The sequence below is a fragment of the Castor canadensis genome, chromosome 5 (genome assembly GCF_047511655.1).
Source record: "Castor canadensis chromosome 5, mCasCan1.hap1v2, whole genome shotgun sequence".
NCBI lineage: Eukaryota > Metazoa > Chordata > Mammalia > Rodentia > Castoridae > Castor > Castor canadensis.
This window is the reverse complement of record NC_133390.1, coordinates 69254285-69282060: the sequence shown is the minus strand read 5'-3', so window position 1 is coordinate 69282060 and position 27776 is coordinate 69254285. Positions and strand designations below refer to the sequence as shown.

Sequence of the window (27776 nt, the reverse complement as noted above, 5' to 3'; positions counted from 1 at the left end):
TTATTTTTAAGTGCTGTGTGTAACGCAGAAGTGTTTTTTGGTTTTTTTTTTAATGTCTTACGAGGGAGGGCACGGGGCAGGGGGGAGAAATGGCCCAAACAATGTATGCACGTGAATAAATGAATAAAAATTTTTTATAAATCAGTTTTCCCATCAAGCCTTTCTTGGTTACTACAGCCCATCACAAATGTTCTGGATTCCTTTACTATCGTAAATGCAACTGCCTGCCTATTTAAGGAACAAATGCTGTTTGACAGCATTCTCTAATGTGTTTTCTGGTTGGGTGTTTGTTTGCTCTGATGAGATTACAAACAGAGCAGCTGTTTTAATGACTGCCCCATGACGTGCAAAACCTTGCAAAAGACTAGGCACAGAAACTCTTAACCCTTTTCATTTAAGTGCCTAAAGCAGAAGGAACTGACTCAAACTTTCAGGAAGTAGCTGTGAGGACAGGGTGGCAGGAAATGACAGAAAACCTGAATACGGAACTGAAGCAGCTGCTTTCTCGCTCTGAAGTGGCAGCAGCCAGAGAGAGGGTGCAGGTGTGGACGTGAGAAGCTGGGCGTTTAGAACAAACGCTCACACTATTGGAGGTGGGAACTTCCGAGTGGTGGGAGACTTGGGGAGCACAGGGTAAGTGGAAGAACAACATACCTGGTGCTTAGTTCTTGAAGGACAAGGTGCAGTGATTGTGGAGAGTGAGCATCTGGAGATGGAAACAAAAGGGGAGGGCCCGAGCACTGGGAGCAAGATTGAGCAGCCATCTAGGAGCCCAGGCCTTGCAAAGTGTTGCTTGGCTTTTGCTGACAATCTACAGCTCACTCTTAAGGCTCTTGGCACTGAAATGGAAGGAGGCCCACAAGCGATGCAGGCAAAGATTTCCCTTGGTTGGTCTAGCAGGAAGACAAAATCCACATAAGATATGTAACAGATGAGGAAGTAGTCACAAAATAACTTTAGTGCTGATGGTGGCCAAATGCAGGCTAGGGCTACTTTCTGTCACAGGAGGATTACAGAGTCCTAAAGTATCAAAAATAGAAGGTGCTTTATAGTCTGACTAGGTTAACCTTTTCATTTATTTTTCATCAAGGAAATCAGAGATAATCAGTGATTTGCCAAATTATTTTAGTAAATATTAGTGAATCTCCTACTCCCCCAAAAAGAGTATGTGCTCTATGTCTGTTTCCTTGCCATGGTCCCACAGAGGCTTGATCACAGCTGTGGTGATCATGAGTCTCTTGTCTCCCAGTGTGTGTCTTTACTGATACCTAAGTAAGCCTGGTAATCAGGCCTTGAATGTGCCTGACATCCTGGGAACCAGCCTCACCAGATTATCCTCCAGCCTCCCACTTTAGTTAACAAAAGCTGTTTCCCTAATTGCTGGTCAGAATATTATGTTATCTCTGTGTCGGAAACTTTTGTGTTTATTTCAAAAATGGGTAAAGGTGAGAGGTTGATGGCAGAGTCAGGCTGAGGCCTCAGAGAAACAACAGGAAAGAGGATGACACCATTGGGCCTCATTGCTTCCTTATTGCTCACAAATATATTTCAGACTTCTCCTTTCCAATTTTCTGTGTAAAGTCCTTTTGTTGCAGAGCAGCCCAAGAGCCAAGGCATGACAAAATATAGGGGCAGTAAGGATGCACATTACAGATGCTGTTTACTTGTCCTTGGCTCTCCCCTATAACTGTTGTCCAGCAGAGAAGGCAGAGCTGCTCTCAGCCATGACTTAGTCTCTGCTAGACTGACTCCATCTACACTTCTGCAGTTTCCCTTTAGCACCTCTTTAGCCAATCTACCTCAAATTTTCTCTGGGCTAGTGTTCAGGAGGTATTCAAAAAGCATGGAGAACGATGGACTTTCCAAGTAGAAATGGAAACTGAAGACTGAGGGCCTAGGCAGAGACAGGAGAGCCCAAGGAGTATTGAATGGTATCTCCTTTAAGGAAGAGTACAAAGCATGGGAAAGGCCTCTTTTGGGAGGAGAAAAGGATGGGCAGGGGGAGTTGCCAGTTAGCAAGTGGTGCCTGGGTCAAGAAATCTCAGTGGCCATCAGGGAAGATGGGCAGTGTCCATTATTACCTCTTCACACCAAGATCTCAGAGACTGCAGAGGCGAGCAACTGGGCAGCTCTTCCTCATGCATCATTGGCAAGGCCAATGGAACACTGCAGATACCCCAGCAGAATTTGGCACTTTTCAAACTAGTGTTCTCTAAATATTTCTTTTACATTTATTTAGTTGGTAAAAATCAAATACCTAACAATGGTCAAAATAAGGAATATATTACATGGTATTTTTGAACTGCTTATCTTCTTTTTAAATAGAATTGAACTGTTTTTAAAAATTGAATGATAAATGACTTTTATTTCCAGCAAATAATGCTTTCCCATGCATTGTTCAGTATAGAAATTTCAGCTGATTATTCCTACTGACTACCTATAACTGTCAGTGACCGGTCTCAGAGTGGTCTCAGTACTTCCACTGAGAGTTGAAAAATTCTCAATATAGTAAAGCACAGGAGGGAGAGGTCCACTTTGTTAGGAGTTTGACAAGTTTATGTTTTGATAGCTATTAAAGGAGTCATATGTAGAAATCTGAGTGAAATGTCACCATCTTTCTGTGGATATTATAGCACCCCTCACTGATCACCACCAAAGGCTGGCCTCTGGACACAGTGAAGAGTCCCAGAAATTTTGACACCAAAATTATTTAGTGTTACCTGCACCCATAAGGACTTTTTCTCCACACTCAGGTGGGCCCAGGCCATGTTGGTTTTTCTGAAATAAACCCCATGCCCTCCTCCTCTAACTGAACAGAAGTGATTTCCTAAAAAGTTTTCTATCTGAAATGGCAGGAAACACTGACTTGCTTCATTTATGACTTCAACATTCTTGTCTTCCTCTCTTAATTCTGTCTTGTTCCCAATTATTCCCATCTTCTGTCACCCCCAGATGTGGAAGTCTGTAGTGGGGCATAATGTATCTGTTTCCGTGGAGACCCAGGGGGATGACTGGGACACAGACCCTGACTTTGTGGTAAGTTTGGAAGTAGCTATGCTTGGACAATGAAGAAGGTGGGTGAGGGAAGGGCATCTGTGTCACTCTGTGACCTTTAAGGGGGCTTAGAAAGGGACCATCTGGGCCTAAGATAGTCCTCATGGTGGGACGGATGGGCAAGATGGTTGAGTGTCATAAGTGGAGCATGAATAAGAGCTGGTGTTGAGGATGGAGGGAGACAGGAGTGGATGTGTTTGATAATGTGAGTGATGGGTTTTGATAGGCTAAGCTGAAGTTGAGAAGCAGGTGAACCTGGGTTTCCTCTGGCCTGTGATCCAAGATTTAGGCTGGACATGTGTGATTTGAGTGGATTTGACATGTTATAGACCCAAAGAGGAAATTGTGAAGGATGTGGAATAGGGATAGAGGTTTCAGAGCTCACCAGTTTAATTTTCACATGGTGGGACTGGAGTAAACATCCCTAATTGAAGAAGTAGCTGATGCAGATGCAGGGGACAGGGAAGGTAAGAGTGTTGAGTGTGTGACTCCACACATTTCTCACTAACACTTTCTGTTAAATGCTGTGTTTTGCAGAATGACATTTCTGAGAAGGAACAACGGTGGGGAGCCAAGACCATTGAAGGTTCTGGACGCACAGAGCACATCAAGTAGGTGCCAAAAAGACTGGTAAGGGAAACTGGTATGTTAAGAGGCCAAAGAAACTCAGAGACTCAGGAATTTGTGGAAGGAAAAAGATGGGTAGTTCATGTCTGGGTATCTTTGTGGTTTTTTTTTTTCTTTTTTCCCCAGAGGGTCTCTGTGTGTCCCTTCATGTGTTATCGTGTATTTCCATTTCATCTCTCTTTTCCCTCTAGCCTATTATCTTTTATATCTAACAACTCTGCTATTTCCCCCAGAGAAGTCTGTTGTATTAACTGCCTCCTTTCCTTTGGTCAGGCATGACAGACTCAGACAGGAAGTGGCTCAAATGCTGACCTTTTATCTAGCTTTATCTACTTACCTACCTATCTTTATTTATCTCCTCACATAAATATAAATATGTGATTAGAATGCAGGATGAGTTCAGTTGGGCTAAGAAGGATTCAGTAAAATGTCATGGTGAAGAACTCTTCCATAAATGCTGTAAAAAGGGCAATATCAGCTTCCATACTTGGCCCAAATGACTTAAAATACAAATTTGTACTTAACTACTTGACAGAATAATAAGAAATGTGTTGGTTGAAAATCTGATGGTGAAAAATATTTTAGATTATGGCCCTGTATTCATTTTATCAGAAACAAACTTCCTCTGATACCCAAAGAGAAGAATGAACTTATAGACATAATCTGGGCTTCTGTGGGATATATTGAATTACAAGATCTCCTCTCCTCATAGGTTATTCTGGATCATCTAACCTTTGCTTTGGGTAGTATGATAATGTAAAATATTAGTAGCAAGGTAAACACAGTAAAAGGTATAGCAAGAGCGAAAATGGAAAGTAAAGAATCAACAACTACATGTAAAATGGCAAAATTAAGCTCCTTCCTAATCCCCTACCCAACAGGAAGATTTCCTTTCAATTTTAAAATGTGTCAGTGGATGACCACATGGCACAAAAAAACACACTAAGAAAAGTAGGCATATGTTTATGCAGATTGGGAATTATCAGTACTATGCATGATTGCTTAATCATGCATAAATGGTTTGAATTAAATAGCTATAATGAATATTATTCTTCATTAAGCAATTCTGGAAGCACTAGGAATGACAACAAAAAGAAAAAAATCAGGATCTTTCAGAAAGTTTTTTTAATATTTTATTTTATCTTTGAGGGTACTGGGGTTAGAAATCAAGGCTTGGTGCTTGCTAGGCAGGCACTCTACTGCTGAAGCCATGCCTCCTTTTTGTTTGTTTGTTTACATTTTTGAGACAGGGTCTCTCACTATGCAGCCCAGGCTTACTTCCCAAGTGCTGGAATTACAGGTGTGTACCATCATGCTCAATTCAGAAAGCTTCTTTATTGCTCACTCTTCTGAGAACTCATATATCCAAAAGGGGCAAGGCCCCATTGCTTTTCTGAGTAAAGGCCACTCAGTCTGAGTACTCCAGTTATCATTAGGGTAAGGAAATGCTCTCTGCACATTTCCCCTCTCACTACCTGACTTTTGCATAGTAGGTAGAAACAGAACATTTTATGGAAGACTGCTAAATTCCTGCCATTATATACATGGAAAGATATCATACTTTAGATATTAGATAGATTTAGAGTCACAGCTCCCCCACTACTAGCTATATGTGAACTTAGTCACACACAATCTCTTTGCCTCTCAGCTTATTTCTCAACAGGAGTAATAACAGCCACCTTGCAGATTTATGGTTAGAATTCAATAAGATAGGATATGCCATTTCTCCTGCTCCTTAGCACTTCTTAGCAGTTCAGTGATGGAACTCTTCTTGTTAATATAGCTAAGTTTAATCAGATTACCTTCCCAGAAACCTAACATAAACATGTAATAGATGACAGTCTTCCCTCCTCCTAAGTGGTGTTTACCCAAATAGCTATGCTATGTATCACTTTGGTGTCCCCTATAGTCTTACAATGTGGTAACTTTGCATATCTCCTTATTAACCCAACTGGATCCATATGCAGTTGGTTATATTATGTTATATATTTTATTATGTTGAAAATATGTCTATAAAAGCTTACTTGCCTCCCATTTGCTCGGGCACCAAGGTGTAAAGCCTGGTTTCTGCTGGTAACAGGCCAGGTGACCCTGGACAAGTCTTTTATCCTCTCTGATCCTCAGTGTTCTCATATGGATCAAAAAGATATCAGGAGGACATTCGGGTGCTAAGTCTCTAATCTTCTGGGTTCTCACTGGCTAGTGTGGGCTAAGCCAGCTTTCATGGTTAGGTGGGAATCTCTAAGACCCTCAGAATGGAGGGGAAGTTGAGAAGAGTAGCTGCCAATCTGAGATGACTCAGAGCAGGAAAAGGAAGTGACTGTGGTTCTCACTAGTCTCACTACCCTCCCCCACAACACAGTGCTTCTTTTTAGGTCTGTCTTGAATAAATTTAATGTAGTGTGGTTTTGTAATTCAGTGAATAGTTCAAATGATCCTGTCCCTCCCTCATTGATTATATAAAAAAAACTGGCTGATGTCAAAGGCTGGTGCCCCTCCCTTTTGCTTTTGCTCTACTCTTGCCCATTCCTTCTCTTTGGTGCCCTTCCCCGTGGCTCATTAAGGATCCTCAGACAGTACTTCTTATACTATCTGTGGCAAAGGACCAGGGTTTTGTCTGTTTGTTCATTTTTAAATCTGTCACAGACTGATAGTTCTGTAACATTGAATTATTGGAAAATAAATAAGAATTTTTTAATTTTTAGATTCAACAGATGTAAGATCACTATGTCAAACTGCTACAAAAGTTTCTAAACATATATGCTTAATTTTTATTCTTAATTTTATTCATTGTGGAAGTTCACCTTGTGGACTTCACTTTTTTTGTGTGTGGCAGTACTAGAGATTAAACTCAGGGTCTCCTGTTTACCAGGCAAGTTCTTTACCATTTGAGTTACACTCCCCAGTCTTTTTGCTTTCAGTTTGTTTTTCAGATAGGGTCTCAAACTACCTTTTCCCAGGCTGGTCTTGGACCTTGATTCCCCTACCTCTGCCTCCTGAATATCTGGAATTATAGGTGTGTACCACTATGCCTGACCCAGTGGATTGCACTTTGAGCAGTACACTGCACTAGAAAAGGCTTTTGGTGCTTCCTGAAGCCTGTTTGGCCCTTAGGTTAAGTCCTCACTGAGTGATAATCATAAGTATGTGCTTTGATGGCCCTGCCCACTTTCTTATACCATGACATTTTATACCAAGTGGAAATGGAGAATAATGTAGAACCAAGAATACTGAAATAGAATTGTGAAGATCTAGGGACTGATCCCAGCACAGCTACAAAAAGATTCATGGCATTGAAAAGAATTATTTCACCACCCTGCCTCTGTTTTCCCCAGTGACTGGCAATAATAGAACCAACCCTATTTACCTCACAGAGGTACTGTGAAGAACCATGGCTATAACATAAGAATAAAGGTCAACATTTATGTGAGCTGTTACATGTAACCCTAATCATAGATGATGTGGTCATCTGACTTCACAGAGAAGTGAATAGATGTTTGCTTTTGTTCACTTTTGATGTGTAGCAAGGACATACAAATACTAATCTAAATTCATCTTAGTCTGATTCCATGGGCTGAGTTCTTAACAACCATATTGTATTTTTTCTGTCTAATAAACAAATATTGTCATGTGCATAATTCTGTTGTTGCAATAGAATGTAAATACTGTAAGCTAAGCTATTGCCTTTACCTAAGGCTGCTGTTTTGTTTGGAACCACTTAGTACCTAATAGGTTGGCTTTAAAGTAGTCATATTCATAAGCATGAACCTCTTTGGGAGTACTTAAAAGCTACCCTTCCTTTAATGTTTTCTTTACTTTCTTATTTTGAGAAATCAGCTTTATCAAAGTATATTGATAGGCAAATAATAATAAGCAAAATGCAGTGTATTTGAAAATAGATACATGTAACCACAAACCCAATCAAGATATAGAATATTTCCATTATCACAAAGAGTTCCCTTGTGCCTCTTTGTAGTCAAATATCCCTCATTCCCACCCCAGTGCATAAAGCACTGATCTGCTTTTTGTTATTATAGGGTAGTTTTTGCTTGTCCTAGAATTTCATGTAAATGAAATAATATAGACTATACTCTTTTTGTGTTCATCTTCTTTCTCTTAGCATTATTTTTTGAGATCTAGCCATGATGTCATGTGTGTCAGTCTTTTATTCATTTGTAATTGTCAAGTAGTATCCCATTTTATAGATATGCCATTGGCTTATACATTACCTAACTGATAGACATTTGAGTCTGTTACAAACAAAGATGCCATGAACATTTGGGTACAAGCCTATTTATTGACATATATATATATATTTTTTTTCATTTTTCTTTTATTATTCATATGTGCATACAAGGCTTGGTTCATTTCTCCCCCTTGCTCCCACCCCCTCCCTTACCACCCACTCCACCCCCTCCCGCTCCCCCCCTCAATACCCCGCAGAAACTATTTTGCCCTTATCTCTAATTTTGTTGTAGAGAGAGTATAAGCAATAATAGGAAGGAACAAGGGGTTTTGCTGGTTGAGATAAGGATAGCTATACAGGGCATTGACTCACATTGATTTCCTGTGCGTGGTTGTTACCTTCTAGGTTAATTCTTTTTGATCTAACCTTTTCTCTAGTTCCTGGTCCCCTTTTCCTATTGGCCTCAGTTGCTTTAAGGTATCTGCTTTAGTTTCTCTGCATTAAGGGCAACAAATGCTATTGACATATATTTTTATTCTCCTAGGAAATATTTAGAAATAGAATTGCTGAGTCATATAGCAAGTGTATGTTTAAGGTAAACAGGGCTTGTCCTATTATTTCCAGTCACATGGGAAAAAAGAAGCAATTCTAGGATTTGAACTAAGGGTTTTGAGCTTGCTAGGCAGGTGCTCTACTGCTTGAGCCATGCCTCAAGTCCTACAAGTATATTACTAGATTTTTGAGAAACTGTCAAACTATTTTCCAAAATGAATTTAATTTTTTCTTCCTACCAGCAATGTATGGGTTCCAGTTGTTCCACATCCTTGTGAACACTTGGAATTGTTAAAAGTTTTAATTTTAATCACTGTTATATGTGGTGATTTCAATTTATATTTCTTTGATGAATAATTTCATTAAGCATCTTTCATGTGCCATTCATGTACCTTCATCTTTCTTCATTTCGAAGTGTCTGTTCAAATTGTTTAAAGTGAGTTGTTTGTTTTCTCACTCAGTTGTTTATATGTTTTGGCTACAGGTCTTTTGTGAGATATATATTTTACAAATATTTTCTCCTAGGTGTAACTTCCTTTTTAAAAATGGTACCATTTGAAGAGCAGAAGATTTTAATTATGCTAAAGTCTAACTTATAAAAACTATGATTAAGTGCTTTTTGTAACTAAGAATTTTAGCTATCTCAAAGTTGTAAAGATTTTCTTTTATGTTTTGGTTCCAATTCATTTGATGTTTTAGCTTTTACATTTAGATCTATGATCCAGCTTCTTTTCATATTAACATTTGTGCATAGTATAAGGTCAAGGTTGAAGTTCATTTTTTTCCATATGGATATTTAGTTGACCAGCACCACCAAAAGTCTGTCCTTTTCTCATTGACTTAGCTGACAGTTTGACCATATGCATGTGGTTCTATTTCTGCATGCTATTTTGTTTCACTGAGCTATATGTCTACCTTGACAGCATACCTACTGCAGAGATTATTGTAGCTTTCTAATTAAGTCACAAAATCAAATAGTTCTCCATCTTTGCATTCTGGTTTTTTTTTTAAATGAATACATTTTACTATTCCAGGACTTTATATTTCCACATACATTTTAGAATCAGCTAGTCAATTCCTACAAAAACATCTGTTAGGATTTTGATTGGGATTACATTGAATCTATAGATCACTTGGGGGGAGAGAGGAGAATTGGCACCATAATGATATTGAGCTTTCCCATCAATGAACTTAGGATGTCACTCTATTTATTTAAGTCTTCTTCAGTTTTTTTTCATAAATATTTTTCAGTGTTCAGTCTTACATATATTTTTAAAACTAAAATATTTCATGTGATGGTAACTGATATTTATTTATTTATTTATTTTTATTGTTGTGCTGGGTGTGGTACACTGTGGCATTTATAAAAGTTCTTACAATATGTCAAATATATCATATTTGTATTTACTTTCAATTTGCAAATTTCTATTACTAATATATAGAAATGTAGTTGATTTTGATATTGTGTCTTTGTACCCTATGACCCTGCCAAATGTACTTAATAATTCTAGTAGCTCTTTTATGGATTATTTAGGATATTTTTCAAATACATATCATATCACCTATAAATAAAGACATGCTTTTCATTTTGTAATAAACCCCCACAGCTCTGTCCTTTCTCATAGTTCATTTTTAAGGCCTGGTTCTCGTAAACTGCATTGCTTTATCAATGCAAAGAGTTAATGCATCAATACAATGAGTTAATACATCAAAAGATACTAAGGTATGACATTTAGAAGTTACATTGAATTGTAACTTTTGTTTTCCTCTCTGTCTCTTCCACCTGACCACTATCTCCATACATTAATCATCTTTGTGTCCTCAAACTCTAACAGTGCCCCATATTCAGAAGTTGTTTAATTAATATTAAGGGAATAAAGGAATGACATATTAAGACCTATCCAGAATGAATTCAACTGTGTCATAAAGAAGTTGATTAAAATTGGTTTTCTTTGGCTACAACATTTTTATTCAAATGATATTGTCTATTGACATAATCTCTGACTAGCTTTTCTTTCTCATCTGTTAGTGGATACTCCTGAATATAATTTTTCTAGTCCCTTTTAAAATCTTGTTTCAATTATAATATACTCGTGATCCATTTAAAAAGACATTGAGCTCATTGAAACATTGCAGGTTTTTCTCAATTGAAATCAATGTTTGGCCCCATTTTTTTCATTCTTTATCGAGTGCCTACTTGGAAAACATTGGACAGCCCAATGCACGTTCTTGGAACCAGTAGCTTTTCTGACACAGACAGTTCTAAAGTGTTGGTTTTGTGAACTAGCAACACAGGATCTCTGCTTTCATTGCTGGGATAAGAGGAGCATGGGAACAGAGGGTTCTTCCAGCAGTTAGATTAATTTCATCTGGTTCATAGCCAGCTTTCTAAAATTAACTGTGAATAACACTGAGAAGGCTTTTTAAAAGCCCTCCAGTGGGATTATCCCACAAGGCCACCAGTTAGACCTATTCTTCCATGAAAGAATTTTCACTGTGAGGTGGCCATTCTATCAGTAACTAATGTGTCTGCTTGTCCTGAGCTAGTTAAGTCCAAGAGATATTGCTATCTCAATACCCCAAACCTTCATTGCTTGATACAGAAAGTCAAGTTTCTTATTTAGGGTTCTCTTGCCCAAGTATTTCTAAGAGTCCACAGGGGTTCTTACATATGTCCAACACTGTTTCTTGGGCTATCACTTCATATCCTCAAGATGAACAGATTGGCAGAGGTGGCTCTCTTCCCTCTTCAGTGTTGCTGTCACCATGAAGATAAAGAAGGAACTGAGTGTGTAGTAGGAAGAGGGCACCCTCTTTTACCTCCTTTGGTGTTACTTGCTCTTAGGGATAGAGGTGTCCCAAATCAAGATTATTTGAGCCTTAAACTGCTATGGATGAGTGAATTTTATTAGTCTTTGTTTGTTATTAGTTATCTAAAGGAATTACCAGGCTTGGAGAGATGGGGGTCAGAGAATGTTAATTCTTGACAAAAGGAAAATACAAAATATGGATGCATAAATTTCCCCAATGCTGCATTTTTATAAGCATCATTTTTATTAACATGTGTTAGTTGTAAGTCACAATGTATCTTAATTAGATTCACCCCCTTCTATCATCCTCCCTCCTCCCTCTCCTCTCTTCTTAGACCAATTTCAGCAGGTTTCATTTTTCTATTTTCTTATGTATATACAGTACATCTTCCTCCTTCACCTTCTCTGTTTACTCTCCCTGCTTCCTCTGGTAACCATCCCTGGACAGGACCTGTTTTACCTTCCTGCCCTTCATTTTTTAAGCATATATTGATTATTAAATGTATATGGCTGATTGCCATGGTATTTCACACATGTATGTATTGTACTTTGATCAAATTAACTAACCCCTCTATTACTTAATCTTTATCACCCAGCTCCCCTATTATTCAATAGCTTTCAGTATTTCATACACATATGCAATGTATTTCATATTGCTCTCTCTCTATCATTCTCTTCTCTACTCCCACCTCCCACTAGTCCCCTCCAATAGAGCCACTATCAGAATCATGTTCTCTCACTCTCTTTTTCTATATAAATGTATATATAATCATATGCATATTTGTGTATAATGACTTCTAGTATGCTATTGAAAGATAACATTTCAGTTTTCTAAATTATTTATCATATAAGTTGTTTCTTGCTTTTGCTATTATATATAATGTTTCAATGACTCATTAGACATTAAGCTTTGCCATATCTACAATTATTACCCTGGGATACATTCCTAGGGCTAGAGGATATAGGTCCAAGGATAGATGAATATTTTTATGCTTCTTCAGACGGATAACCTAGTTGATAGGAAGAAGATCCATTCAGAGAGGGAAATAACTTTCTAGTTATTACAATATAAGTTCTATTTGCCCTCTAATACTTGAGAACATGAAAAATGGAAGTAAATAAAATAACATACTTGAGGAAATATTATTAGTTCCTGGGTTGTTTAAACCAGGCTGTGGTATACAGGTCATACCTCTTACAGTGGGACACACCATCATATACTATCAGCTAGGGTGTAGAATACAGGTCATACTGACCTCTTACAGTATGATGCCCCATCATAAATGCTATCTCTTACAGTGATATACCATGACTTGCATATTTTAGGGACTCAGATTATTTCTACAAATACAAAAACCTCAAGATTTCCATTTTTCTGGGAATATGAGTTCAATAGCATCCCTGTGCTAGGTGAGCTCCAATCATGTGGTTACTTCCAGCATCCACCAGCTGAGGAGCAAAGTGTCAGAGGAGCATGATGTTCTCAAGAAGAAAGAGATGGAATCAGGGCCCAAAGCATCCCATGGTTATGGAGGTCGGTTTGGAGTGGAAAGAGACCGAATGGATAAGGTGAGCAGAAAGGGAGAGATTTTGCTTTAGAAAGGAAAGAAAGAAAAAGGATGGAGGGAGGGAAGGAAGGAAGGAAGAAAGAAGGGAAGAAAGAAAGAAAGAGAAGAAAGAAGGGAAGAAGGAAAAAAGAAGATAAAAAGGGAAGAAAGGAAGAAGGAAAGAAAATAACTTAACTCCCTTGTTGGTTTTATGGTTCAAAACTTATTCAAAGTACAGTGTTCATTTGGGAATTAAAAAAAGAAAATCCATAGTATTTATATCATTTTCTAACCTGAGTAAGTAAGATGATAGATGAACAAAAACAGAGTCAAGTTTTGGAACAGCCAGCCCACTGCAGTCCTAGGCACACAGTAACTCCTATACCAAGGACACAAGGAGCACAAATTGAGAAGGGGAAAACAGGTTTTAGAATCATTTGCTGATATTAATGTTTGCATGTCATATCTATGTTATAATTTCTCTTATTTTCTTTACTATATATTTAGCAATCTTTTTGTATACACATTACACATTTTATGTTGTATACACATTACACATTATATGTTGTGGAGAAGTTCAGAATTCAATTCTGAACTTCAAAGAGCATACAGGAGCAAAGATCTAGGACAAAAACATTTGGCCAGTTTAGTGAAAAGTTCAATCCCAGTCACAGTTCCTTTAATCTCCCCCAAACTATATGCATTTCTGTTGGCAGTGCCCGTTTTAATTTTGTTTTTCTGGTTTAAACACTGAGCTGGCTACCTAGTAGGTACTCTGACTCCTAGAGCATTCTCAGAAGTTTGGGAACAGTGGCTCCCTAGTGGTATTTAGGAAGAATCAACAATGTGCAAGGCTCCAGAAAAAGTCACGTACTCACCTACCACATGCTCCCTGGCACTGCCACCAGAGGTTGTAGATCCAATGCTTGTATTTTGACATCCTGTTCCATCTCTGTATCTATTTTTTCCAGGTCATTTTTACCTTTTTCTCACTCTGTTTTTGATTTTCTCAGAGTGCTGTGGGCCATGAGTATATTGCTGAGGTGGAGAAACACTCTTCGCAGACTGATGCTGCCAAAGGCTTTGGGGGCAAATACGGAGTTGAGAGGGACAGGGCAGACAAGGTAAGTGGCAACTTTCTTCCCATACCAGCCTCCTTAAGTTGTGAGGGACTTACCAACACTCACACTGGAATGTAGGCCCATGCTTCTTTGGTAAAAGGCAGGGCAGTGACTGTTATCACAGTTTGGCACCATCACCAGGGTGGTTCCCGTGACCGCCACAATAAGTTCCTTGGTGCCACTGTTGGAGGCCACATGCCGAACTCTAAGGCATTCATTTAAAGGCAGCAAGGGCTGCGGGTATAGCTCAGGGATTGAGCACTTGCCTAGCATATGCAAGGCCTTGGGTTCATCAGTACTGAAACAGAGAGCTAGATAGATAGATAGATTAAATAGATGATAGATAGATTGATAGATAGCTGGATAGATAGATATAAATAGGTAAGTATATAAATAAATAGAGAAATGAGGAAAAGACCCTCAAATTATTAATAAGAATTCCTCTGGCCATTTGTTTTTATTATATCTGTATGGATGAAGAGAAAAAAGAGAATTTCCAAAGCTCCTCTTTTGTCCTAACATCAAAACCTCATAAAAATGCACTTGACTTTCAGGAAAAGGTTTAATTTAAATATAATGACCATGACAGGAAACAATAAAGTAAAACAATTAATTAGGATTGCAATGTTTTTAGAAAGTGAAGGTTCTTTTCACAGGATTTAACAATAATCACTGAAGTCTGGGGATCGATAAAGATTCCTTTGAATAAAAGCATCGTTTTAAAGAGAACAAACAGTACAGTGTGATTACAAGATAACACAGTAGATGGGAAAATAAGATTGCAAAGTTATTGATGCTCTTAGTCCCACACCTTATTAAAAGACTCTTGCTGGTGTTTCTTCCCCTGTAGCGCACGCAGAGAGGACATCTTCACAGCTGGCTGAGATTTTTTTTTTTAATTTGCCAGAGTTGTTAATTAGGTGGGACTGAATCAATAATGTTAAGTGCTAGAATGCTGATTATCTGCATTGGCAGGGGCAAGAAGAAATAAAAACAAACCCCCAAGAGTTCAAAACATGGTTTAAAGGAAAGGAAAACCACAGAAGGCAATTTAAAGGCAATAGTGGGGGCTGGGTGAGGTAGTACATGCCAGTAATCCCAGTTACTCAGGAGGCGGAGATAAGAGGATCGAAGTCCAAGGCCAGCCAGGGCAAAATTTAGTAAGACCTTATTTGAAAAATGAACTGAAAAAACAAAAGGATTGGGGCATGGCTTAAGTTGTAGAGCACTTGCCTAGTAAGTAACAGGCCCTAAATTCAAGCCACAGTACCACCAATAAAAAAAAAAAAAAAAGGAATAATGGCAGGTTGGAGACATACCTAGTTTAAGGCCAGCCTGAGATACATAACAAGACCCTGTTTCAAAAAACAAATGAACAAAAATAATATTCCCTCCCCAAAACCAACCAAACAGCAACAATAATGATGGCATATGGATTATGTAATTCTCTATAAACAGGATAGCACTTCCCATTCCATCCTGGCTCCCCTCCTGCTAGTTCTTGCCTAATCTCTATTGTTAATCATTACATCACTGCTTTACAAACCACAAATTGAATCACCTAAATTCTGTGTCATAAAAATCAAGAAACAGTACGTACTAATTAGCTCTTAAGACCCCAAACCTTGACTTGCTTAGAGACCCATCGTTACTGAATCAATGGGATGCAGTTCCAAGGTGATGTTAGGTCTCCAATCAGTTTACCCAGTCCTGTGGCCAGCTGGGATCCAGATTCTCCTTCTTGCTCCTATCCCACCAAAATCTGCATCTTTGTGCTTCCACTGCTGAATAATGAAAGATAAGCGGCACAGTACAATCAACAAGGAACAGGATAAATCTGACATAGAGCTTTTAGTGAACAAGGCATTTTTCTACTTATTTCTACTTGGTTTTGTGAGGATTACTTGGGAAGAAAAGCACTCATTTAGTGAGTGACTCAATGCAGACACTATATATACTTTGTTCCATTTAATTGTCAGATTACCCCAAATGAAAAAAGGATCAATTCTTTGTTTTACAGTTAGGTAGTTAAGGCAAGTATGCCTCTCTTCACTTTATATCCAAAGATACCAGTACTCAGAAATATTAAGGAACGTGGCTAAAGCTGAATGTCTCTGAATAGAAGAGATGTTGTTCAGCTCTAGAGCATTCTGTGTCCACAGCCTATGCTCATGGTTCTATAGCAATGTATCCCAACACCAGCCTGTCAGGATTCTATGTTTCTACATTAAACCCCCATGTACCTCCCTGAGCCCCTAAAACTACCTCTGGGGCTGAGCCTTAGGAGGGGTAAGTCAGGGAGGGAGAACACTGACATTTCTGACTCTAACCAGATCTCTGTCTCGGTAGTCAGCAGTGGGCTTTGACTACAAGGGAGAAGTGGAGAAGCACACATCTCAGAAAGGTAAGGGTCCTGCACATCAGCCTCAGCCACCCATGGGTGGTCACTCTTCTAAGACAGCTTCCAGCTTCCATCAGCTTCCTTTGCTTCCATGACTGCGCTCCCCACTATTTCAGTTACTTGTCAATCCTAATGTATGTTTGCTTATTTTTTTCTCCTGCCTTCAATGAGATTAGTCAAGTTTTCTTTAGTCCTTTGTTTCCTGGGATGTGCTGAAAATAAGGTATTCTACTTCTTTATTGTAGAAAATTATCCTTAAATTTTAACATGAATCTTTGACTTAAATTTAAAAATAATCCCTATCTATTTATGGATAAAATAGGAAAGATAGAATATCTTAACTATATTCTTTCTACTTTCCATATTAATGGTGTCCAGCATATTAGTTATATCTTGTTTTAAAACCCCACAAAAATTAATCATTCCATAGTAAATGCATATTTAAATTGACCAGCAATTGCCATTTTCTAGTTCACCACTGTTTATTGTATTTCATTGTTTCCTCCTTGCATCTTCTATTTTCTTCTTGCTGAAGTATATACCCTTTGATAGCTCTTTTAGTGAAAGTTTATGAAGGAATTCCCAGTATTTGAATAATCTCTTTATTTTGCAGCAATCTTCATCATTTTTTCCCTTCTTCATTTGAAGATAATATTTCATTATTCTGACATTTCTCTTGTGTCTAATTATAATTATCATTCTTTGTAGATAACATATCTTTCTCTCTTTTAAAAATTGTTAAATGTTTTCTGATATTCTGCAGTATCATCAGGATGTATCTCACTTTTAGATCTATTTTTATTATCTGATATGAGACTTATTACAACTCTTCAACTTTAGCCATGACCTTCATATGGGAAGTTCTCAGGCATTTTTCTTTCTTTCTTGTTTTTTTTTATCTGCCAGTACTAGGGTTTGAACTCAGGGCTTTGCACTTTCAAGGCAGCCACTCTACCACTTGAGCCACACCTCCATTCCTTTTTGCTCTGGTTATTTTTGGAGACAGGTCTCATGAACTATGTGCCCAGGCTGGCCTCAAACTGACCTCCCGATCTCAGACTCCCAAGTAGCTAGGATTACAGGCATGAACCACCAGCACCCGGCTCTTTCATTTTTTTTTTAACCTATGTAAGATTTATAGTGATATGATAAGCTCACTTTCATTTATAATATTGTTAATTTGTATTTTTCTTTTTTTAAATTTTTATGTGTTTTATTATATACAAAGAACAATAGGAGATTTCATCAGGTAAACAAAAGAATATAAGTTATAGTCACAATTGGTAGGTTTTTTTTTCCATTTTGAATTATTTTATTTTATTTTTAAATTTTTTATTCTATTCATATGTGCATACAATGTTTGGGTCATTTCTCCCCCTTTTCCCCCGCCCCTTCCCTTACCCCCTTCTCTGACCCTCCCCTCTTACCAATCACTACCCAGCAGAAACTATTTTGCCCTTATCTGTAATTTTGTTGAAGGGAGAGTATAAGCAATAATAGGAAGGACCAAGGGTTTTTGCTAGTTGAGATAAGGATAGCTATACAGGGAGTTGACTTACATTGATTTCCTGTGCATGTGTGTTATCTTCTAGGTTAATTCTTCTTGATCTAACCTTTTCTCTAGTTTCTGGTCCCCTTCTATTGGCCTCAATTCCTTTAAAGTATCTACTTTAGTTTCTCTGCATTGAGGGCAACAAATGCTATCTAGTTTTTTAGGTGTTTTACCTATCCTCATACCTCCCTTGTGTGCTCTCGCTTTATCATGTGATCAAAGTCCAATTCCCTTGTTGTGTTTGCCCTTGATCTAATGTCCACATATGAGGGAGAACATATGATTTTTGGTCTTTTGGGCCAGGCTAACCTCACTCAGAATGATGTTCTCCAATTCCATCCATTTACCAGTGAATGATAACATTTCATCCTTCTTCATGGCTGCATAAAATTCCATTGTGTATAGCTACCACATTTTCTTAATCCATTCATCAGTAGTGGGGCATCTTGGCTGTTTCCATAACTTGGCTATTGTGAATAGTGCCGTAATAAACATGGGTGTGCAGGTGCCTCTGGAGTAACCTGTGTCACAGTCTTTGGGATATATCCCCAAGAGTGGTATTGCTGGATCAAATGGTAGATCAATGTTTAGCTTTTTATGTAGCCTCCAAATTTTTTTCCAGAGTGATTGTACTAGTTTACATTCCCACCAGCAGTGTAAGAGGGTTCTTTTGTCCCCACATCCTCGCCAACACCTGTTGTTGGTAGTGTTGCTAATGATGGCTATTCTAACAGAGGTGAGGTGGAATCTTAGTGTGGTTTTAATTTGAATTTCCTTTATTGCTAGAGATGGTGACCATTTTTTCATGTGTTTTTTGGCCATTTGAATTTCTTCTTTTGAGAAAGTTCTGTTTAGTTCATTTGCCTATTTCTTTATTGGTTCATTAATTTTGGGTGAATTTAGTTTTTTGAGTTCCCTATATATTCTGGTTATCAGTCCTTTGTCTGATGTGTAGCTGGCAAATGTTTTCTCCCACTCTGTGGGTGTTCTCTTCAGTTTAGAGACCATTTCTTTTGTTGAGCAGAAGCTTTTTAGCTTTATGAAATCCCATTTATCTATGTTGCTGTGCTGGTGGGGTTCCATTGAAAAGTTCTTGCCTATACCTATTAATTACAAAGTATTTCCTACTCTTTCCTGTACCAACTTTAGGGTTTGGGGTCTGCTATTAAGATCCTTGATCCATTTTGAGTTAATATTGGTATAGGGTTTATACAGTGCTTCTATGGTTTCCTTTATCTCTCCTTTTGCTTTTTCAAATTCTCTATTTTTGTTGTCTTCAAATTTCTTGAGTGTCTCTTGTACATTTTGGTTGACCATATCCAGTATCATCTCTATAAAATTCTCATTGATTACCTGTAGTATTTCTTCTTTTAGATTATTCTTGTGGGCTTCATTGGGTTCTTTGGCATAGTTTATCTTCATTTTGTTGGAGTCTGGGTCTGAGTATCTGTTTTCTTCATTTTCCTCTGGTTCCTGTACTAATTTTTTGCTGTGGGGAAACTGGTTTCCCTGTTTTTTCTGTCTTCCTCTCATTGCCCTTGGTATTTTTATTGTCCCTGTACTGTGTGCAATTAAGTATTTTCTAGCTTGTAATAATAACAATGGTGATATTTAGAATGGAAGGGTGAGAGGAGAGGGAAAGCGAAGAAGATAAAGAAAAAGAAAAACAAATAAACAGACAAGTAAAAAAAGTTTCAAAGTTATAAACAGGGAGTAATAGTGCACTAATCAACAGAAGCTGAACAGACATTAAAGAGACAGAGAGAGGATTGAGGAAAAAAATAAATAAAATAAAGTAAAATAAAAATAAAAAATATAAAAATTCTTCAAGTTCAAATGCATTAAATTTCAGTCTTAATAACTTTGGTGTTAGTCCTTCAGCCTCCAATCCTGGAGATGGTGTCTCAGAAGTAGTTCTGTCATTGTCTCATCAAAGGGGAAAAAAAAAACAACAAAAGAAAACTCACCACAAAGTGTCCCAAGTGCAAATGCAATACAGTTTCAGTAAGTTTTTCAGCATGCAGGTGCAGTTCAGTTGTTGTCTCATCAAAGGAAGAGAGAGAGAAAAAAGAAAAAAAAAAAGAGTCTGGGGACAGCTTTGTGACAGACTATCTGAGGCTGTGGCTCACCTGTCCGCTGCTGTCAGCCTGCTGTTGCTGGAGGCTTTATTTATGCAGATCTCAGGAGTGAGCGTAGCACTCACCTAGCCCCTCAGGCTTTGTTTACTTAGAGTTCTCCTGGGTGCGACGGCCACTGCTATGAGCTTTCCCCTTTCCAAGCACACTGGGGTAGGTGACACTGCACCCGCTTTCTCAGTCCGGCGTGTTTATTTACAGTTCACATGGGAAGTGGGCCTTTCCTCTCTCCTGTGGAGTTTTCCTCCCAACACCACTTTTATAGGCTTCCCTGCTCCTGGCCACCGGGCGGGTGGGCAGCTCCTGCCTTCTCTGGCCTGCTTATTTACTTACAGTTCCATGAGGGATTGCCCCTCCCCCCTCTTCAGCACTCAGGGTGCCTTGCCCTCTTTGCTACTTGTCTTTTTTGTTGTTTATTATTCAGTTTCTCTTTTTTCCCTGGGGGGTGGGGTCGGTCAGTCCAGGGGACTATGCTGATCTGGCTCAGGTTTGTCTGTGGGAGTACTGCATGCCTCTTAGCTCACCTTGTGGTGTGCGTCTTCCCAAGTGGTCTGGGTGCTGGCTTCTGGAGTGTGGGAGCCCTCCTGGTTTCTCCATTTGACGTGGAGTGGGAATGCTATGCTCAGGCTGGGGGTGTGGAGGAGTGAAAATTTTGCCTCTTCTCGGTGGTTTTTCCTGTAAGGTGTGTCTCCAGCGTCTCTCCAAGATTTTACTTTAAGTAGTACACTTTCTGCTTCCTCCCTGTAGTTGCCATCTTGGAATCTCCCCTGTATTTTTTCTTTTAAATTTTTATTCTTACTAGAGGTTCATTAATTTTCTTAGTCTTTTTAAAGAACTACTTTTTAGCTTTGCTAATTTTCTCTATTGTTTATTTATTTATTTAGAAAAAAATTTTTGACTGGGCATGTGGTATATACATAATCCCAGCACTTGGGAGGCAGAGGCAGAAAGATTGAGAGTTTGAGGCTATCCTGGGCTACATAATGAATTCAAGGTCAGCCTAAGCTACATAGTGAGTCCCTGTCTTAAAAAAGCCAAGCTCCGAGGGCTGAGCTCAGTGGTAGAACATTTGCCCACCATGTACAAGGGCCTGGGTTCAATCCTCAGGAAAAAAATAGTGGTTTCTGCTGTTATTTTTATTATTTTTTTCCTTCTTCTTAATGTGCTTTTGATTTATTCCCTTTCTAGCTTTTTAAGGTAGAAAACTAGATAATTGATTTTGTCTTTCTTTCCAATATGGAAAAACTATATATTTCCCTCTAAATACTACTTTGCTGCATTTCACAAATGTTATGTGTATTTTAATTTTTTTTAGTTCAAAACATTTTCTAATCTCCCATGATTTCTTTTTTTTTTTTACCCAAAGGGTATTTAAAAAGTATGTTATTAATTTTCTAAGAATTGAAGAAATTTTCTCAATTAAAATTCTGAAATTTCTCAATTGGTATTGACTTCCTATTGAATTCTATTGTGATTAGAATATGATCCCCAGTATTCCAATCTTTTGAAATATATTGAGATTTATTATATGGACCAACACATGGTCTATTTTGTGGCCATTTTTTTTTCATTTCATTTTTATTTGTTCATAATGAAGGACAGTGCAGACCAGTTTCTCAACCTCAACACTGATTGTGTGAGACTATCCTATGTTTTAGAGGGTTTTGTGTATGTGTGCATGTGTGGTACTGCAGTTTGATCTCAAGGCCCCAGCATGCTATGCAGGTAGTCTATTACTTGAGGTATGCCCCCAGCACATGGTCTATTTTGGTGAATGTTCTATGTACATGGAAAAAAAGTGTATTCTGTAATTTGGGGCATTATGTTCTGTAATAGTCAATTAGACTGTATTAGTTGTTTGGATCATCTATCATTGTAGTGATTTTTCAAACCTGAGTCCCACACACAGAGAAAAGAGTGTTAAAATTTTCAACAACGACCATGGACTGCTCTATTTCTCCTTCTACTTCTGTCAGTTTTTGCTGCATGAATTTTGATTCTGTTAATACACTATTTCCAGTGTACTTATTCATGAAGAATGGTGAATTATTCTTTTCACTTTCTGTTAGGTCCCTCTTGCCTTTTAGAATGCATTTTTTTTAGTTTTACTTTGTCTCATATTTATGCCACTTTTCTTATGCTTATTTTTCCATGATATAGATCTTCCTAGATCAGTATTTAAATTAATTCCTTAGCTTAGAATTCCTATATCATATAAGTGGTAAAAAAAATTTTTTTTTCTTTTATTATTCATATGTGCATACAAGGCTTGGGTCATTTCTCCCCCCTGCCCCCACCCCCTCCCTTACCACCCACTCCGCCCCCTCCCTCTCCCCAAAAAATTTTTTTAAATAAAAGAGTTTTCACATTCGACACTCAGGTGTAGATCTGGAGTTTCCAAATCTCACAGATAAAATTTACCCCATCAAATGCAGAATAGAGCCAGGTGTAGTGGTTCATGCACTCAGCTGGTTGAGGCAGCAGGACTGAGTTCAAGGACAATCTGGGCTACATAGTGAGACCCTGTCTCAAAAAGGTAGGGGGAAGGGTACGAACAGATTTCAAGCCCCCTTGCCTTTTTCCTGGACAAGTGAATAGAGTTTTTCTAGAACTCTTACAATGATGGGAAAAGCCTCGTGTCCAGTTCACTTCTTCCCTCCCCTCCCATTCTTGTATAGAAATTTGAACCCCAGATGCTTTATCCTAACTCCTATTCATTTCACTTGAACTATAAAACACTCTTGGGTTTTCTGTGGTGTCAGCGAACAATTACCCTCACACATACTCAGCTTTGACTCATCTCTTTATTGAGCCAAGATTTATTTTTTCTTCTGAGCTTTACTATTTTAAAAATGTTATATTTTAGCTGACATTTTTCTATGTTTATATGGAAATAGGGGAAAGGCATACATTTCATATGTATCTGCCATTTTTATTCCCTGGAAATTTCTTCCCACACTGTCTATACTTGTCTCTTCCTTGAACAAAAAGGGAAAAAACTGAAATGATCTTCTTATCTTGGGATTGAAATGGGGAAGAAGAGGAAAAAAGTGAGCAGTGTTCAATTAATTCACCTCTGTCAGAGCCCTGCTCTTTTCACAGGCCCCTATCACTCTGCACCCATTCCTCCTGACTCCTTCTCCAGCACTTTCCTGTGGGCTAAGGCTAGGCTCTCACAACCATCCTTCAACCATAGATTACTCTCGTGGCTTTGGTGGCCGTTATGGGGTGGAAAAGGATAAACGGGACAAGACAGCTTTGGGATATGACTACAAGGGAGAAACGGAGAAGCACGCATCTCAGACAGGTGAGTTGGACTTTCTTTCTGAAAGCTAACCCAAGAGCCCAGAATACTAAGGGTAGGTATGCAGTGGAGGGGTTGGGTGGAGTGGAAAGGAAGCAGGTGGGTGAGGGGAGACAGCAGGGGTAGAGAGGACAACAGGATTGGGAGAGGGCAGAGGAGGGAGGTCAAAGAGATGGGAACATTGACGATGGGGCAGAGGCAGGCTGGGTGATGCTACACAGTGGTTTGATACGATTCTCATAGGCCCTTCTGCTTCACAGAGGAAAGAAAAGTCTACCTCCTCCTCCCTGGGACACAGAGGGGGTGACTGAAAGGCCCTCTTTGTTTTCCCTTCTTCTTCCCTCCTCTCCTTTCCCTTCCCCTCATCTCCCTTCTCCCTACCCTTCCCTTCCCTTCTCCTCCCCTCCCCTCTCCTCCCCTCCCTTTTCCTTCCTCTCCCCTCCCCTCCCTTTCCTTTCCCCTCCCTTTCCTTTCCCCTCCCTCCCCTTCCTTCCTTTCCCTTCCCTTCTCTTTCTTTTGCTTAATATTTTCCCCTTGTCTGTTATTTGTCTCCTTTTATGTTTCCCTCTTTTCATCTCTCTTATCCATTCTCCCAACTTTTTTCTCCCCATCCTTTTCCCTCCCTCTATCCTCTGACTCTTACATTCCCTCCTGTCTTCCACATTCCTGTCTTCTGTTTCTTCTTCCTCCTGCCCCCTCTCCCCACATATTCCCAGTATTTTACTTTCCTGTTTCAACTCTCACAACTTTCTGTCCTGCAGATTATGCCAAGGGCTTTGGTGGCCAATATGGAATCCAGAAGGACCGAGTAGATAAGGTAAAGCACCAGGGTACCGATGTTTTGAGAAGTGTTCCCTAAGGCTAGGCAAGCATACAGAGGATAGTAAGAGAAGGTACAAGCTGGGAGAAGGATGAGACATTGGTGCTGTGTCATGAGCCTGTTTTTTTGGGGTCCTGTTCACTCCATGGACATGAATTTCATAGCCAGAGCTTTAACTGAGGAGAGTGGAGAACAGTAGAGAGACACAGAGAGGAGAGATAAACCCCTGGGAAAGGCTATGTTAGACATGAAATTTCATGGATTGCTTGGCTCAATCTTTAGTCTCTTCTGGCTCCATGTCACTGTCCCATATACTAGCTCATTGTCCTGCATTGGCCAGGGCCCTACTATGTTCTAGGAGGCTGGACTTGGAGACATGGGAGTCTAAGTACATTGAGCTTTCAAAATGGGAAGCTAAGCCCACTTGTTTCTTTATGTCTCACTCTGCCACAAAACAATATTGGAGGACCCTGCCTTAACTATTGAGCACCAAATGGTTAGGAATACCTCCTAAACTGGTCCTACTACTCTAGGTCACTGCTGTTCCCATTCTCCCCTTCCCCACTACAATTCTGTCTTCCCTCCTGCAGAGCGCTGTTGGATTCAATGAAATGGAGGCCCCAACCACAGCTTATAAGAAGACAACACCCATAGAAGCTAGTGAGTCTCTCTATTCCCTCTTTCTGGCTTTCTCCTTTCTGGCTCTTTCTCCTCCTTAGATATCTCCTGCATCCCTTTAACTCCCTAGATTAGCTGAGGAAGACTTGATCCATACCCTCATATTCCCAGATTCTGTCTGCCAGACAAGCCAGGCTAAGTGAACAGAGAGATGAAGTGGCATTAGGGAAGAAACTAGGGGCAGAGAACATGAAGAGGGAAGAGAATGACTTGGGGTAATCAGATGGGGGCAGGAGTTTGCGATGGGACAGAGCATGGTGTTAGCTAGAGGCATATAGATTTAAGAAAGGACCCTGGTTAGGGGACCAAGACTATATCATTTAGAAACAAGAGTCTGAGGTCACACAGCCTGGCTATTTAGAAATCTAGGCTTCAAGGATACAACATCTTCCTGTAATCTCATTATTCCTCCATCAATACCTCTTTACCTTTCCCTCTGTGAATCCCCTCTTCACCTTCTCTTCTCCTCATATTTAACTGATTCATCTTCCTTCAAACACCACTCCCCCTCTACTCCTAATCCAAGACTACTCTAATTCTTGCCTGTGTCTGCAGCTTCCAGTGGTGCCCGTGGGCTAAAGGCAAAATTTGAGTCCATGGCTGAGGAGAAAAGGAAGCAAGAGGAAGAAGAGAAGGCCCAGCAGATAGCCAAGCAACAACAGGAGCGAAAAGCTGTGATGAAGATGAGCCGTGAGGCCCAGCAACCAGTAGTGCCTGTGGAAGAACCAGTAGCACCCACACCTGTCCCATTGCCCAAGAAAATCTCCTCAGAGGTGAGAACCTGGTCCTCTGAGATCCACATGCATGGGGTCCAATGTGCTATCTGGGCAAGAGACAGAACTCTCAGGGGGACAAATGATGGGCAGAAAATAAGGCAAAGGCCTTCTCTGTGTTGTCTCTGTCTTCAGAAAGATTTAATCTGACTGTGTAATTGAGCCCCATATACCAGACTGTCAAAATTAAGGCAACAGCAGCAATAAAAAATAAGATTTAGGTAGTACAACAGACAGAGGTCACCAGCCACTGTGGCCAGTTATTGCTGCAGGAACTAAGAAGAAGGAGCCACTACTTCAGGTTGGGACCCATCTTTGGGATGAGTTCCACTTGTATTGACAGAGGAGGGGGTGTTCCTAGTAAGTGTAAACATGAGGATGGGGGGTGCTCACTGAAGAGATGCTTCATTCTCCACAGGCCTGGCCTCCATCCAACAGTCGTCCACCTCCAGAGCCAGAGCCAGAGCCTGAGCCTGTAAGAGCCAGCAGCGAATGCCCAGTGCCCTCCCTGCCCACCAGGCAGACTCCCCCAGAGGTAAGCAGAACTCAGGAGACTCTCTGCCCCTACCCATCTCCTCACAATTTAGGAAGGTAGTAGAGGGTGACCAGTCATTCTGGTTTGCCTGAGACTGTTCTGGTGTTAGCATTGAAAGTATTGCTTTCTGGAAACTTCATGGTCCTGGACAAACTAGGACACTTGGTTCTCCTAGTGGTGATATCCCAACAATGTGCTTTTGCTTTGATGTTTTCTTGGTCTTCCAAAGACCCTGACTTGCTTTCTACTTCTCTCCCTTCATACCACTTACCTTCCCCTCCCATCATTTCCAGGTAGGTGTTTGGGGGCGGGGGTTGAGGTCTAAAGTTGGAATGCAGCCTGTGTTCCTGAGGAGAGGCTGTTAGATGGAGAGAAAAAGAAGTTAGGTTATAAAGGTGGGGTCTTAGCAGTCTCATTGAGCCTCCATTGAATCCTCCTGTGAGTGGAAGTCTCCCTGCACTGCTTCTTCTCAGGACACTGATGAGCCCCCAGCTCTGCCGCCTAGGACTCCTGAAGTCTTTCAGCTGCAGGAAGAGCCAGTGTATGAAATAGAGCCTGAGCCTGAGCCGGAGAATGACTATGAGGATGTGGGGGAGGTGGATGGGCAGGAGGACGACGAAGCAGAAGGGGACTATGAAGATGTTCTGGAACCCGAGGACTCCCATTTTCCCTCTGCCCAGGCTGGTAAGTAGACCCAGTATGGGGAGGGAAGCAGCTCTTTGGTCAGGTAAAGGGAGCAGAAGAGGAGGGGGAATTTCTCACTGTCCAGCAGACTCGGTTTCTGTTTGCCTTCTCCATGTCAGCGAGACCATGTTTGTATTTCTCATTATGCAGGATCATCAGGCAGCCCAGCTGGAGCTGGCACCATGGGTACCTCAGCTATAGCTCTGTATGATTACCAAGGAGGTAGGTTTGGAGCAGCCTGAGGGGCCTGGTGCCTGGAGGCGCCTGATACACAGAAAGGGGATGGATCTCTAGGATCAGAGAAAGCACCAGACTTGGCATCAAGAATAAGGCCAGGTTTATTTCCTTCCCTGAATCTTAGAGTGGGCATCAGGAAGGACAGAGGGATTCCTGTCTGACCATGCTAATATCCTTCCAACTTCCTCCACAGAGGGAAGTGATGAGCTTTCCTTTGATCCAGATGACATCATCACTGACATTGAGATGGTGGATGAGGGCTGGTGGAGGGGACGGTGCCATGGCCACTTTGGACTCTTCCCTGCAAATTATGTCAAGCTTCTCTAGTGACTGGTGTTCACTGTCTACTGCAGCTGTGACTTCTCATGTTCAAAGTGCCTCTGCCTCCACCCACTCCCTGTTCCTGCTGCAAATGTCTAACAGGATGTCATAGGTCACCCAAGGGTCTGAACAGACTTCCCTCTCCTGCTTCATTAAGGGCTTCAGGCAGACACAGCACAGGGTAGGGAGTCTCCTTCCTCTCAGTGTCCTCTCTACCCTGAATTAGCTCATAGTTTATCTTGTGGTCCTGCCTCCTTTAGCTCCCCATCTCTGCTCTATGCTCTCATGAGCTCTGGGCTTCTGGTTTGCTTACCTAGGAAGGAGGTCTACACTGCCTGGCTGTGCTTTTGCCCGCTTTTTTTTCTTATAGAGATAGCTCTAAACTTTCTCTCCATTCAGTCCTAAAATGGAAATAAAGTGGAATTATGGTTCATCTCTA

At 40.0% G+C, this 27776-nt stretch overlaps 1 protein-coding gene across 2 annotated transcripts; it reads left to right on the top strand.

Moving 5' to 3' along the window:
• Positions 1–393: 393 nt before the first annotated feature.
• On the top strand, positions 394–27776 carry Hcls1 (hematopoietic cell-specific Lyn substrate 1). 2 transcript variants are annotated; one of them, XM_074073258.1, is made up of 14 exons: positions 394–593; positions 2953–3036; positions 3592–3665; positions 12669–12798; positions 13790–13900; positions 16247–16301; positions 23182–23292; positions 24051–24106; positions 24700–24769; positions 25343–25560; positions 25979–26095; positions 26569–26779; positions 26930–27001; positions 27210–27776. In XM_074073258.1, exons 2-14 carry the CDS (start codon positions 2953–2955, stop codon positions 27341–27343), a joined length of 1443 nt encoding a protein of 480 aa, XP_073929359.1. In that variant the 5' UTR covers positions 394–593; the 3' UTR covers positions 27344–27776. The 2 variants fall into 2 exon arrangements, with proteins under 2 accessions (XP_073929359.1, XP_020040651.1); XM_020185062.2 differs by having other exon boundaries at positions 395–633.